Raw genomic sequence first — 13,394 nt, 5'->3', positions numbered from 1 at the left:
GCTCTGGGGCATGGGCCTTAGTACTTGCAGCTCAAGGGCTCAGTAGTTGCGGCTCCTGGGCTCTGAGCAAGGGCTCAGTGGTTGTGGCCCATGGGCTTTAGTTGCCCCCGAGGCATGTGGAATCTTCCCAGACCAGGGATCGGACCTGTGTCCCCTGCATTGGCAGGTGGACTCCTATCCACTGTACCATGAGGGAAGTCTAGCACTTTCTATAAAATGGTGAGTTGGTCCATTTCTCCTTAAAGTTTTGTCACATTTTGCTTTATGTTATTTTGAAGATATCTTAGATGTTTGCTTTATGTTATTTTGAAGATATCTTAGATGTACGAAGCTCAGGATGTAATAATATCCCTGGTGAATGTTTAGTGATTCATTCTATTTTTCCAGATGCCTAATTGTGTTTTGCCTCAAAGTCTTTGTTGTAAAGTGTTGAGAGTATTGCTGTACCAGCTTTCCTCGGTTAGTGTTCATCTGCCACACAGCTTTCAGTCCTTTCAACTTTTCACTCGCCTTATAATTATGCCTCTTATACACATATACCTGAGTTTGGTAATCTGTTCAGTCTGTTAATTTTTATTTCAAAAGTAGAAAATGTCACCCATTTACAATGGGATTGCTCCTTTTGGGATTTATCCTTACCATGTTATTTTGTGCTCTTCATTCTACTTTTTAGAGGTTTCTTTTTTTCCCTTTCTTTTCTTGCCTTCTTTTGCATTAACACACCTCTCTCTCTCCATTCCCATTGCTATTTTGAGGCTGTGTTTTAACTTGGATTCAGTTCAGTTCAGTCCCGCAGTTGTATCCGACTCTTTGCGACCCCATGAATCGCAGCACGCCAGGCCTCCCTGTCCATCACCAACTCCCAGAGTTCACTCAGACTCACGTCCATCGAGTCAGTGATGCCATCCAGCCATCTCATCCTCTGTCATCCCCTTCTCCTCCTGCCCCCAATTCCTCCCAGCATCAGAGTCTTTTCCAATGAGGTCTGCCTATAAATAACATTTAAAAAGGAAAGAAAAGGTGGTTTGAACAAGACTTTATTTCTCTCACATTCAAGAATGTCTGCAATAGTAATGCTGTAGCCCCAGGCTTTCTTCTTTAGGTTCGATGTCATAATTGGCTTCCATTCATGAGATCTTCTCATCTTTCCCAATGGCTGCTGGATTCCAGAACCCTGAGAGCATTCCAGCTGCAAAGGAACCAGTAGCAAAATAGAACAAGCCAGCCCCACCTACCACTCCCACTTCTATCCCTTTGACCAGACTTCTCATAGCTTGTCGCAAGGGTAGCCTGGGAAATGCCTGAGTCTGGGCAGCCATGTATGTGCCCAGTTAAAACCACAGGTCCCCCCCAGAGTACTTGTTTTCAAACGTCTGTGCCGCGCTTGCTGGACAGAGTGTGCATATTAGAGATAGGACATCATACTAACAGCAGAAGTCGTTATTCAACCCTGGTACTGATGTAACTTATTCTATGACTTTGCATACCATGTCTCATATTTTCCGTTTGACAGTACTTTTTCCTAGAAAATCCAGTTTGCCTGAGAAATTCCTGTGTTTTATTTCATCTGAATAAAGTTGCTGTTTCAAACAAAATAAAGAAAAGGCTCTACTTCTGAGGGAGAAGGAGAGACAAATGCTAGGACAACTAGCCATAACCACCATAGAAGTTATGCACCGTATTTCTGTTCCTTTAACACTTAAAATTGTAAAAGCAAGTTATTCAACATTTTTACCTTTCTCCCAAACAACACAAAAGCCTTAACATATAATTTATCTAATTGTTTTCTTATAATTTAAAAGCGCACACATTATCATTATATAATTTTCAATTATCTAAATGTGTGTATATATAATAACTCCCATGTGTTTATCATTTTCTTTGTTCATAATTCCTTATCTCAGATCTTCCTTCCTGGATCATTTTCTTCTTTGCTGAGTTCATCCTTTAGAACTGTCTTTTTTTGGCTGTGCTGGGTCTGGGTTGCGTCACATGGGCTGTCTTCGTTGCAGCGTATCAGCTTTCTCTAGTTGGGGTCTGCAGGCCTCTCTAGTTGCCCACAGCATGTGGGATCTTAGTTCTCTGACCAGAGGATCAAACTAGTGTCCCCTGCATTGGAAGGTTGATTCTTAACCATTGGGCCACTAGGTAAGTCCCTAGAATTGTCTTTAGTGAGAACCTGGAGAACTGGCATTAACCCTGTTTTGATTTATCTGAAAACCTTTATTTTTGCTCTCATTCTTATTAACCTTCATTTTTATTGTGAAATACACATGCAAACAGTAGACAGAATAAAGAAAAATTTAGAACACTCCTTTTCTCACCACCTAGTTTACAAAATGGAATATTACCAGGATCTTTGGACCTGGTGATAGATCACCTTCTTTCTGCCATAGCAGTAAGCACTATCCTGATTCTGTGTTAGTTATGCCCTTGCTTTTCTTTATACTTGTACCACATATATGTGTGACCCTAAGGAACATACTGTTTAGTTTTGCCTGTTTTCAAAATTTACATTCATAGAAGCCGGGTGTCTGAATTCTTCTGAAGCTTGCCTTTTTGGTTCAGCCTGGTTTGTGAGATTCATCCATGTTAATGCATGTACGTGTAGTTCATTCTTTCCATTGACATGCAGCATTCCACCGTACGAACATGTTGCTTATCCATTCCACTGATGAGCATTTGAATTGCTTCTACTTTTTGGTTGTGAGCAGTGTTTTTATAATAGTATTAAAATGTAATTTATATATCATAAAATTCACCCCTTGAAAGTATACAATTTAGCGGTTTTTAGTAATCCAGAGTTGTGTGACCATCACTGCTACCTAATTTTAAAACATTTTCCTTACCCCAAAAGAAACCTTGTACCCATTCAGCCATCACTCTAGGAAATGGCAACCCACTCCAGTATTCTTCCTGGGAAATCCCAGGGACAGAGGAGCCTGGCAGGCTGCAGGCCATGGGGTCACAAAGAGTCAGACACGACTGAGCAACTGAGCACAAGCACTAAAACTCGCATCTGCTTCATTCGCTATAGATCCGCCCGTTCTGAACATTTCACACGCATGGAATCATACGCGATGTGTTCTTTCATGTCTGGATTCACTCTGCCTAATGTTCTTGAAGTTTATTCATGTTGTAGCATGTGTCAGCACTTCACTTCTTTCTATTGCTGAACAGTATTCCATCGTGTGGATATATTGCATTTTGCTTATCCATTCATCAGTGGTTTCCGCTTTTTGGCTAGTAGGTATTCTTTGAAACACAAAAGTTTAATGGAGTCCAGTTGGTTTTTTTCATCTGTCGCTCGTGACTTGCTGTCAAGTCTACGAAGCCGTTGCTAATCCAGCCTTGTGAAGATTTACTCCTGTTTTCTTCTGAGAGTTTTATACCTTTAGTAATTACATTTAGGTCTGTGGTCCATTTTGAGTTAGTTTTTGTATGTGGTGTGAGGTGTTGGTCCATCCTCATTGTTTACACTCGGATATCCAGTTGTCCCAGCATTTATTAGCGAGACTCTTCTTTCTCAATTGAATAGTCTTCTATCTTTGTCAAAAACCAGCGGACTAAATGTAAGGATTTATTTCTGGACTCAATTCTATTTCACTGCATTAATGGACATGTGTATACTTAGGCCAGTACCGTACTGTCATGATTACTGTAGCTTTGAAATAAGTTTTGAAACTGGGAAGTATGAATCCTCCAATTTTATTTTTCAAGCAAAAGAAGTTTATGGCTAGCTCTCATTTTCTCACTAAAGGAAGTTCTAAAGTTCATACTTCATTTTTCATTTCCATATGAATTTTAGGATCAGATTGTCAATTTCCTCAAAAAACAGGCAGATAGGATTTTATTTTGATAGGGATTGTGTTAAATCTGTAATTCAGTTTGACAGGTGTTGCCATCTTTTAAGTCTTCTGATCATGAACATAGGCTATCTTTATTTAAGTTTTTAAAATTTTCTTTCAGTACTGTTTCGCAGTTTTCAGTGGACAAGTCATATTTCTTTGTTAAGTTTATTCCTAAATATTTTATTCTGTCTGATGGTATTGTAAATGAAGTCTTTCTTCATTCCATTGTCAGCTGTTCATCCTTACTATATAGACACAATTGATGTTTGTACATCAATCTCGTATGCTGCAACCTCACTGTTTTGGGGGGAATTCCTTAGGATTTTCTATATACATTATGTCCCCTACATATGAATGAGTTCCACTCCAAGAGCACATCTGTAAGTCGAGTTTGTTCATAAGTTTAACGAAGTTGGCCTCGGTATCCAACTAACACAATCATTTATATAGTACTGTACTGTAATATTATTTTCATGCAAATAATACATAAAAAACAAGTACAGAAGTAAAGAAAACATTTTTAATGTTACACTACAGTACCTTGAAGAGTCAGGCAGTACAGTGCAAGAGCTAGCATCCAGGGGCCGGCACTAACAGGCAGGAAGCGTCACTGACTAGAGGAGGGAGAGGCTGTGGGAGACAGCGCGGCTGAGCGACGTCGGCATGGGGAGACGGGCAGGCTGCAGTTGCACCCAGCCTGACCCTGATGGGACGCGTGTTCTCATCTTTGAAAGTTCACAACTTGAATGTTGGTACGAAGGAGACTTACTGTAAGTGAAAAGACAAATTCCTCCAACCTGTTCTTCTTCAGGAATATCTTGGCATTGGCTCTTTGCTTTTTCCATGTACAATTTAGACTTGGCTTTTTAACTTCTATGTTGAGGTTCTGACTGGAATTATATAAAATCTGTACATCAGTTTGGTAGAAAATTGATGTTTATAAATGAGTCTTTTGTATCCAAGAACATGATTATGTCTCTCCATTTATGTAGGTCTTCTGTAGTGTCCTTCATTTAAATTTTATATTTTCCACACAGAAGTTTTACATATTGTTTAAAGATTCGTTAGATTAGTATTTTAATTTTGGAAAGATGTTAGTATTTTTATTATTGTATTCTTTTTCTTTAGTTGATGAAATGCTCTTGCCCTTTTTATTGATCTTGTATCTAGAAATACTGCTGTATTCTTATTTGTAAATAAGGAATTGCTTTTAGCATTGTACCATTGTGTATGATGTTTACTATAGGTCTCTTATAAATACACTTATTCTGGTTAAGAAAATTGTTGAATTTAATGGAATTTTGTGTATCTATTTAGATAATCATATTGTTTTTCTAATCTGTAATGTGGTAAATTTATTGATAGATTTTTCTCCTTTCTTGTCTTATTTTTAGATTAATCAAATATTTATTTCCACTTTTCTCATGTTAGCTTATTGTTCTTTTAGCAGTTACTCTGTATCCTTGACTTGGTAAGACTAAATTAATACTTTTACCACTTCACAGATAATGCAAGGACCTTGATCATGTGTACTATGGCCGTGAGATATTTCAGTTCTATAAATATGATCTCACTGCCCCAAGACATTATTGTTGTTTTATACAATCAATATTACCCACATAATTACTCTTTTCTTTCTGGTAACACTTCACTTCTTTATTTCTGTGGTTATGAGGATCACTTTCCTCTGCCCTAAGAACTCCCTTTAGTATTTATATTAATACAGTATTTGTCTTAAAATCTCTGTATTTTTCCCTTTTTTTGAACAGTATTTTTTGCTAAGTATAAAACTCTAGGTAGGTATTGATCTTCTTTCAGTACTTTTATTTATAAAAGTTATTATGTTCTGGTTTCCAGACTTTCTATTGGAAAGTCAGTCTTCCTGCTGCTTCTTTGAAGAATAGTTTTTTTCCCCTTTGCTTTTAAGATTTTTCTCTTGTATTTGAGTTTTATCCATTTTTACTAGGATACCCAGGTATGGTTTTCTTTGTGTTTTTCCAACTTGATGCTCACAGGGTTTCTTGAATCTTCAGCCTGAATAAATTTCATCAGTTTCAGAAAAGTCTTGGCCATCATTTCCTCAGATCTCTGCTCCATTTTATTTCTTCTCTCCTTGTGGACTCCAGTTACACATATTTTAGACTGCCATGTCGTTTCTTCATTTTCTCTTCTGAATTTTCCTTCTTTTTTTTCCTCCTCAGGACCTCAATCTGGACATTTTCTGATGGGTTATTTTATAGTTTAGCTGTAATTAATCTACAAAACTTATCTATTGCAATCAGTGGGCTTCCCTGATAGCTCAGTTGGTAAGGAATCCAGTGCAGTGCAATCCGCCTGCAATGCAGGAGACCTGGGTTCGATCCCTGGTTTGGGAAGATCTCCTGGAGAAGGCAATGGCTACCCACTCCAGTATACTGGCCTGGAGAATCCCATGGACTGTATAGTCCATGGGGTTGCAAAGAGTGGGACACGACTGAGAGACTTTCACTTTCACTGCAGTCAATTTCAGTATGTTTTTAGTTCTAGAATTACATTTTATTCTTTTTGCTAGATTTCTGGTTCTTGGCTGAAATTCCCCATCATGTCATATATTTTCTTGGACGAACTCAGTCATTTTACAGCCCTTGTCCAGCGCTTCTAGTACCTGTATCCCCTGCGGGTCTTTTACTTTTTTCTGGTTTTTCTCTTTTGCTGTGCAGTCATTTGGTCCTACCTCCTGGCATGTTTGGTAATTTTTCTAAATTTTTATTTTTCATTTATTGGCTGTTCTGGGTCTTTGTTGCCGCATGGGGTTTTCTCTAGTTGTGGCGCACAGGCTTCTCATTGCAGTGGCTTCTCTTGTTGCGGAGCACAGGTTCTAGGGTGCTCAGGCTTCAGAGGTTGCAGCTTCTGGCTCTAGAGCACAGGCTCAATAGTTGTGGAGGCTCACAGGCTTAGCTGTCGCACAGCATGTGGGATCCCCCTGGATCAGGGATTGAACCTGCGTCTCCTGCATTGGCAGCGGATTCTTTACCACTGAGCCATGAGGGAATCCCCATGCTTGGTAATTCTTATTCAACACCAGAAACTGTATATGAAAACTACAGAAATAACTTGAGACTCGGGATGATTTTTTTTTTTTTTTTTAAAGAATGATTTTCTATTCTTCAAGAATGGATTTACTCTTACAGACAATAGCATAGGGCGAAACCAACTTAATCCAATATGAGATTCAGCTGATTCAGAGCTGGGTTTTGTGACAGCTTGGGGTATTTCCAAGCCCCTCCTTCTTGGCAGACACTGAGCTCCAATTTTTGTCTTGCCCCCATCTTAAGACGGCTGGAAGCTTTGCTCAACTTAAGGTGCTTTCCCCCAAGTCCTGTCTGCCTTGTAGCTCCGAATTCCGGTTTTGGTCTGTCTCCCGGTCCCTGTGGAACTACCACAAGCTCTGCCCAGCTTCTGAGACTCTCAGCCACCACTTCGTCTTCGGAGCACTCAGCTTTTTGCTGCCTATAAACTTGGGAGGTGCCTTGGGATAACAGACTATCAGACTCACCTGGTTATAGTTTCCCTTCTCACTAAAACCTTAGCCTCTCAAATTCTGGCTGCTTTGGTAATTTTTTAATGCCTTGAAAGAGATATTTTGTTGTTTTGAGTATCTTATTTAGTTTTTTTTGTGGGTTTTTTAAGTTCAGTTTATCTGATAGTAATTGGTTTTTCATAGCCAGAATCAGAAGTTATTAGAATTTTCTAATATTGAATCTGTCTTATAGTACCAGAATAAACCCAGCTGAGTTATATTACTTTAGTACATTGTTGCACTTTTGTTAATATCTGATTTAATCATTCTGCCTTTATTCTTGATAATTTGGCTGGTAGTTTTCCCTTCTCATCCGTGTCTTATTTTAGTACCCAGGTTCTCTAAGCATAAAATGAGATGGGGTGGTTCTTCTAGTCATATCCTAAGTCATGATCACTCTGAAGAAATTTCTTTTCTTCCATTTCCTCTGTCCTTTTAGAACTCTGACGGATGTATGTTAAGTTTCCCTCTCTCTTCCATGTCTCTCAGTCAGTATCAGTTCAGTTGCTCAGTCGTGTCCAACTCTTTGTGACCCCATGGACTGCGGCATGGCAGGCCTCCCTGTCTAACACCAACCCCTGGAGTCCACCCAAACCCATGTCCATCTCATTGGTGATGCCATCCAACCATCTCATCCTCTCATCCCCTTCTCCTCCCGCCTTCAATCTTTCCCAGCATCAGGGTCTTTTCCAATGAGTCAGTTCTTTGCATCAGGTGGCCAGAGTATTGGAGCTTCAGCTTCAGTCCTTCCAATGAATATTCAGGACTGACTTCCTTTAGGATTGACTGGTTGGATCTCCTTGCAGTCCAAGGGACTCTCAAGAGTCTTCTCAACACCACAGTTCAAAAGCATCAATTCTTTGGCACTCTCTCAGTCACTTTCTTTTAAATAGTCTCTTCATTATAATATACCTACTTGCTTCTTTTTTTTTTTTAAGTATTTATTTTATTTTGCTGCACCAGGTCTGGGTTGCCACATGTGGGATCCAGCTCCCTGACCAGGGATCAAGTCCAAGCCCCTACATTGGGAGCACAGAGTCTTGGCCACTGGAACTACCAGAGAAGTCCTCTAGTTGCTTCTTCTATTTCTTAAAAAAATAAGGTACCTAAGTGCAGTCTTATGATGAGGAATTCTTCAAAAGGGACTTCTTTTATTCCCATTCTACTTTAGACCAAGCCAGGTACATACACCCACTGCTGCTGCTGCTGCTAAGTCGCTTCAGTCATGTCTGACTCTGTGTGACCCCATGGACAGCAGCCCACCAGGCTCCCTCGTCCCTGGGATTCTCCAGGCAAGAACACTGGAGTGGGTTGCCATTGCCTTCTCCAATGCATGAAAGTGAAAAGTGAAAGTGAAGACGCTCGGTCGTGTCTGACTCTTAGCGACCCCATGGACTGCAGCCAACCAGGCTCCTCCGTCCACGGCATTTTCCAGGCAAGAGTACCGGAGTCGGGTGCCATTGCCTTCTCCAACATACACCCACTACCTGCAGTTATTCCTGGCAGCTTTAAGATGTCCATCTAGCAGTGTAAGGGTTTTACACCGGGAGCTTTTCCACTCCTGTCCCCTCATCCTTACTGGTTTTCATTACGGTTTATTCTTTGTGCTGTGACCATCATGACCCTGGTTTCTGTGATGCCTGATTTTTCTCTTGCAGTAGTTCCAGAGCTCATGTCTTACCTCCTTCCATGCTCTTAAATCTCTTTTCAGAGCACCTCAATCTCTGCTTTGAACTACCATTTAAATATCTGTGGCTACATGTCACACTTCTCATCTGTTCTCTGGCAACAACTTCCTGGTAAACACTTATCTGCCGTTTGCTGCTCCTATACTGTGTTGAGCTCCTGCATGGGCTCCTTTGTAAACTAATTTCTAAATGAGGTGAAATTCCTCCTAGATAAGCTGTTTTAAGTAGACTATTATGGGGGAGGAGGCAGGAGGGTGTCCCAGGCTGGCAGGAGCTCCTCAGCATGGCGACGGGTGCAGTGCATCCTTCAGCGTGGTCTTCTCTCCAGGACACCAGAGGGCAGTTACCAGGCAGTGTTGTCGCCCCCTGCCCCCCACCCTCGGTGCTGAATCAGGTTCAGGGAAGCTCCTGTTGCAGTCCACACCCCTTTTTATTTCAAACAAGAGATTATTGGTTCTCCTCTCAAGTTATGCTACTTTTAAGAACTCAAAACTGTCACCTTTATCTGAGCCCTTCAACTGCAAGAACCCCCCCTGTGTGGCTGTCGCTGCACATTGACACTTCCTCATATACCGTGCTCTGGAGCTCCACCAGGAGACTGTGCGTTTACCGTGCTGCAGAGCTCCATCAGGAGACAGCGTTTACCGTGCTCTGGAGCTCCATCAGGAGACAGTGTGCGTTTTGATTTATGTACTGTTTTGCTTTTCAGTGATTTCTAAGGGGGTTAGGAGATAGTATTGTCTTCCTGTTACTTTATTATTTTGATGACATACTTTATTATTTTGATGACATACAACATAATTAATTTTTTTACTTTAGAAAAAAAAATATTTGACTGCGTCAGGCCCCAGTTGTGGCCTGGGGGAGCTTTCACTGCAGTACACAGGCTCTTTGTTGCAGCCTGTAGGCTTCTCTTTCGTTGTGGCGTGTGGCTCGTGGGATCTTAGTTCCCTGACCAAGGATCAAATGCGCACCCCCTGCATTGGAAGTGTGGAGTCTTAACCATGCGCACCCCCTGCATTGGAAGTGTGGAGTCTTAACCACTGTACACCAGGAAAGTCTCCCCTGCCACTTTAAAAACAGAAATCGCACTAAAAGACTTCAGTCTGGTATTCCTGGGCTGAACACTTCATGGTTAACGCTGCTCTTTGCTCTTAAGGCTTGTGTGTTCCTAATGCAAGTGGCCCATTCTTGTCGTGTCCTATCTTTTCTCAGGGCTCCTGAAATTAGCTGTGTCATTTTCTGTGTATGTTTACTCTCAGGAAGAATTTGAATATATATAACAGGGGTTATCTTTTCCTTGAAGGTTTTGTAAAACCTCACCTGTAAAACTATATAGGCCTGGTTCCTTTTTCTAGAGAAGATTTTTAACTCCTGCTTCAGTTATTTTAAACAATTATTGGTCTAATCAGATTTTCTATTTCCTGTTGAGCCTATAGTAGTAATTTGTTTCCCTGAAAAGTTTTTTTCCATTTAAACTCAGTTTTCCGATTTATTGCTATGAAATATCCTTAGCAACTAGTGGGTTAATTACTGTGTAAATAAAATGAAGACTGGCTGCCATCACCACATGATGACTGGTATCCTGAGGTGGTGGGGAGGGAGGTGAAACCAGACCTTGTGCTCTGCTCAGCCTCTCTCCCCCTTCTCTCTCAGTCTTAGGGAAAGTCCTCAGTGCTGTGGGCAGTGCCCAGCTACTGATGTCGCAGAAATTCCAGCAGTTCCGGGGCCTCTGTGAGCAAAACTTGGTAAGTGTGACTCTTCTTCCTCCACAGTGGGGGCTGGGTTAGCCTCCGAGCCTCTGTGGCCTCCTCCCTGACATGGCGAAGGCCCTGCCTCCTCAGCCATCGGAAGGATGACACTGCACGTGTCGGTGCCCCCACCAGAAAAGGGCCGGGGTGCTCCTTTCAGGTCTTTAACACCTTCTGAAATAGAAACGTGAGCTCTGTGTAAAAACAGACAGTCAAGGTAAGAACTAAAGAAATAACCACCGTTAGGCTTGGTGGGTCTCCCTTCTCCGTCACCCTCACCTGTCGGGCGGCAGCTCTTCCTGTGGGGAGCCTCTTTCCGTCCGGCCAGGGCTGGGGCACAACGGCCAGTGTTTGTCTCTGGGACCAGTAGGGGTTTGGGGGTTCACTGAGGAAGTCATGAGGAATGTGTTGGCTGAGAACAGAATGATGGGAGGGCACCCCCATGGGTCTGTAATCACACCAACCTGGGAGTGATGCTGCCTCCTCCCTATGAGACGATGAGTCGCCCGCCAGCCACACAGTAGGCCCCGAGGGCCTTCCGCACCAGAGCCCGGCAGAGGTGGCGAAGGCTTTGTTACCATGTGCATGAGAACCCACGCAGGGCCAGGAGACCATACTTGGGATGGGGTGCAAGACAAACCCCCCTGCCCTGCTGGCCCCACTGACCCACCTCTGTCCCACAGAACCCTGATGCCAACCCACGTCCAACGGCCCAGGACCTGGCAGGGTTCTGGGACCTGCTCCAGCTGTCCATCGAGGACATCAGCATGAAGTTTGATGAACTCTACCACCTCAAGGCCAACAGCTGGCAGCTGGTGGAGACCCCCGAGAAGAGGAAGGTGAGCATGGAGCAGTGCGGAGGGGAAGTCCAGGGACAAATTCCTGGTCGGCAATAACGCTGCCCACATCGGTCAGTGCTGCTTGGCTCCCTTCTCCGTGTGTCGTCTCTGAGCTGGGGGCTCACGTCCATCAGTGTGTGGGGTCCATGCTCGGCGCTCGTCCAGCATGCCGCTGGTTCTGTGTAGTTGAGGCTGCCCCCGAAGCATGCCTTCCTGCCCTGCATGTTCGGAAAATGGGACTCCGGGAGACACATGCCCTCAGCCTGGAGCGCTAGTGTAGTCACAGCTGTTGGAACGTCAGAGGCAGAAAAATGGTCCTCCTCCTAGGACCACACTGCCAGGAGTCCAGGGGTCTGGACCGGATTCTGCCTCCCAGGCCGGCCTCGTCCCTGAGGCCCGGGCTTCCATCTGTGAAACAGTGGTGCCCAGTGACCCCTTCGGTTATTGGGTACTGGACTGTGGCCCTTGTGAGTTCTGATCCCCTAGAATAGCACTTGCAATGTGATCTGGGAGTCGGAGGCCCTGAATTTAAATCCCATCTCTCGCTGTGTGATTCCTGCGTGAGTTTTGGGCTCTCAGTGGTTCCAAGCAGGGGTGGGAAGGGGTGGTCTGTCTGTCCCCTCCTCCTAGAACTCTAGGATTGTGAGCTTGCTGTTTGCTCCTCTGCCTCGTGCTCTTCCCACCATCATCGCTTCTTGTGGCTTCCTGGTTCCAAATGTGTGTTGCTTGTGCCCGATGCAGGGGAGCTGGGGTAGAGACTCCAGCTGCCAGCATATGGTGGGTGGTAGTGCCGCCACATACACGGTGGCGCCTTTATTTTATTTTTCTTCCCTCCTCACTGTCTCACTAAAGGAAGAGAAGAAAGCACCCCCTCCGGTCCCAAAGAAGCCAGCCAAATCGAAGCCGGCAGTGAGCCGCGACAAGGCCTCTGATGCTGGGGACAGGCAGCGGCAGGAGGCCCGCAAGAGACTCCTGGCGGCCAAGCGGGCGGCTTCCGTGCGGCAGAACTCAGCCACAGAGAGCGCGGACAGCATCGAGATTTATGTCCCTGAGGCCCAGACCCGGCTCTGAGACCAGGAAGCAAGCAGTTTTAAATCATTAAACAAAAAACCACAAACTAAATGCAAATGGAACAAAATTTTCTCAACCTTTAGTATGGTTATTCTGTCTAGAGACCCTGAGCCAACTTTCAAATTGATGCATCCAAGGGCTCACGATTTGGCTTCTTTGGGTCCCTCCAAGCTTTAGGTTATGGAGACTTCACACACACACAAAAATCAACAAAAACATGAAACTAGGAAACTTTTTTTTCTCCTCTTGCTGGCCACGGCGGACTAGATAGATGGACTTCGGCAACTCCCCGGCCCAGCCTCCAGACCACGGTCTTTTTACTCGTTCTGTCTAATGAGAGCTTAAACTAGCCTGTTTACAAGATGACCACAGCCCAGGGCCAGCCTTGGGCGCCTGCCACGCCCTTCCTTCTCCCGGCTACCCAGCTCTGACCGTGGAGTTCTCATCCTTACGTTTCTCTTTGCCCTTCAGAGCTCACACAGGGGTCACCATCCCGACGCTCGGCTTTCTGGTTCTCAGCCCTTTGTGTGGTTGAGCCCAGAGGACAGAGAGATGGACACGCGTCCCCTCCCCCACCAAGTGCTCACACACAGTCACACACGCGCGTGCACACGATTGCAGGTTCCTCCCAGCAG

At 43.9% G+C, this 13,394-nt stretch overlaps 1 protein-coding gene across 1 annotated transcript in view; it reads left to right on the top strand.

Annotated features, from left to right (window-relative positions):
* DLGAP4 (discs, large (Drosophila) homolog-associated protein 4) overlaps nt 1-12,815 on the top strand; it is an 89,771-nt gene extending 76,956 nt beyond the window's left edge. Inside the window, exons 12-14 of the mRNA XM_010829248.1 lie at nt 10,755-10,846; nt 11,533-11,688; nt 12,541-12,815. Coding sequence (XP_010827550.1) covers nt 10,755-10,846; nt 11,533-11,688; nt 12,541-12,759 — 467 coding nt within the window. The 3' untranslated portion in view covers nt 12,760-12,815. The remainder of the gene's footprint in view (nt 1-10,754; nt 10,847-11,532; nt 11,689-12,540) is intronic.
* Nucleotides 12,816-13,394: the final 579 nt, after the last annotated feature.

This window comes from Bison bison, unplaced genomic scaffold, assembly GCF_000754665.1.
Source record: "Bison bison bison isolate TAMUID 2011002044 unplaced genomic scaffold, Bison_UMD1.0 scf7180017864500, whole genome shotgun sequence".
NCBI classification, from domain to species: Eukaryota; Metazoa; Chordata; class Mammalia; order Artiodactyla; family Bovidae; genus Bison; species Bison bison.
The sequence above is the reverse complement of the archived record's forward strand: the minus strand, read 5'-3'. Positions and strand labels throughout refer to the sequence as shown.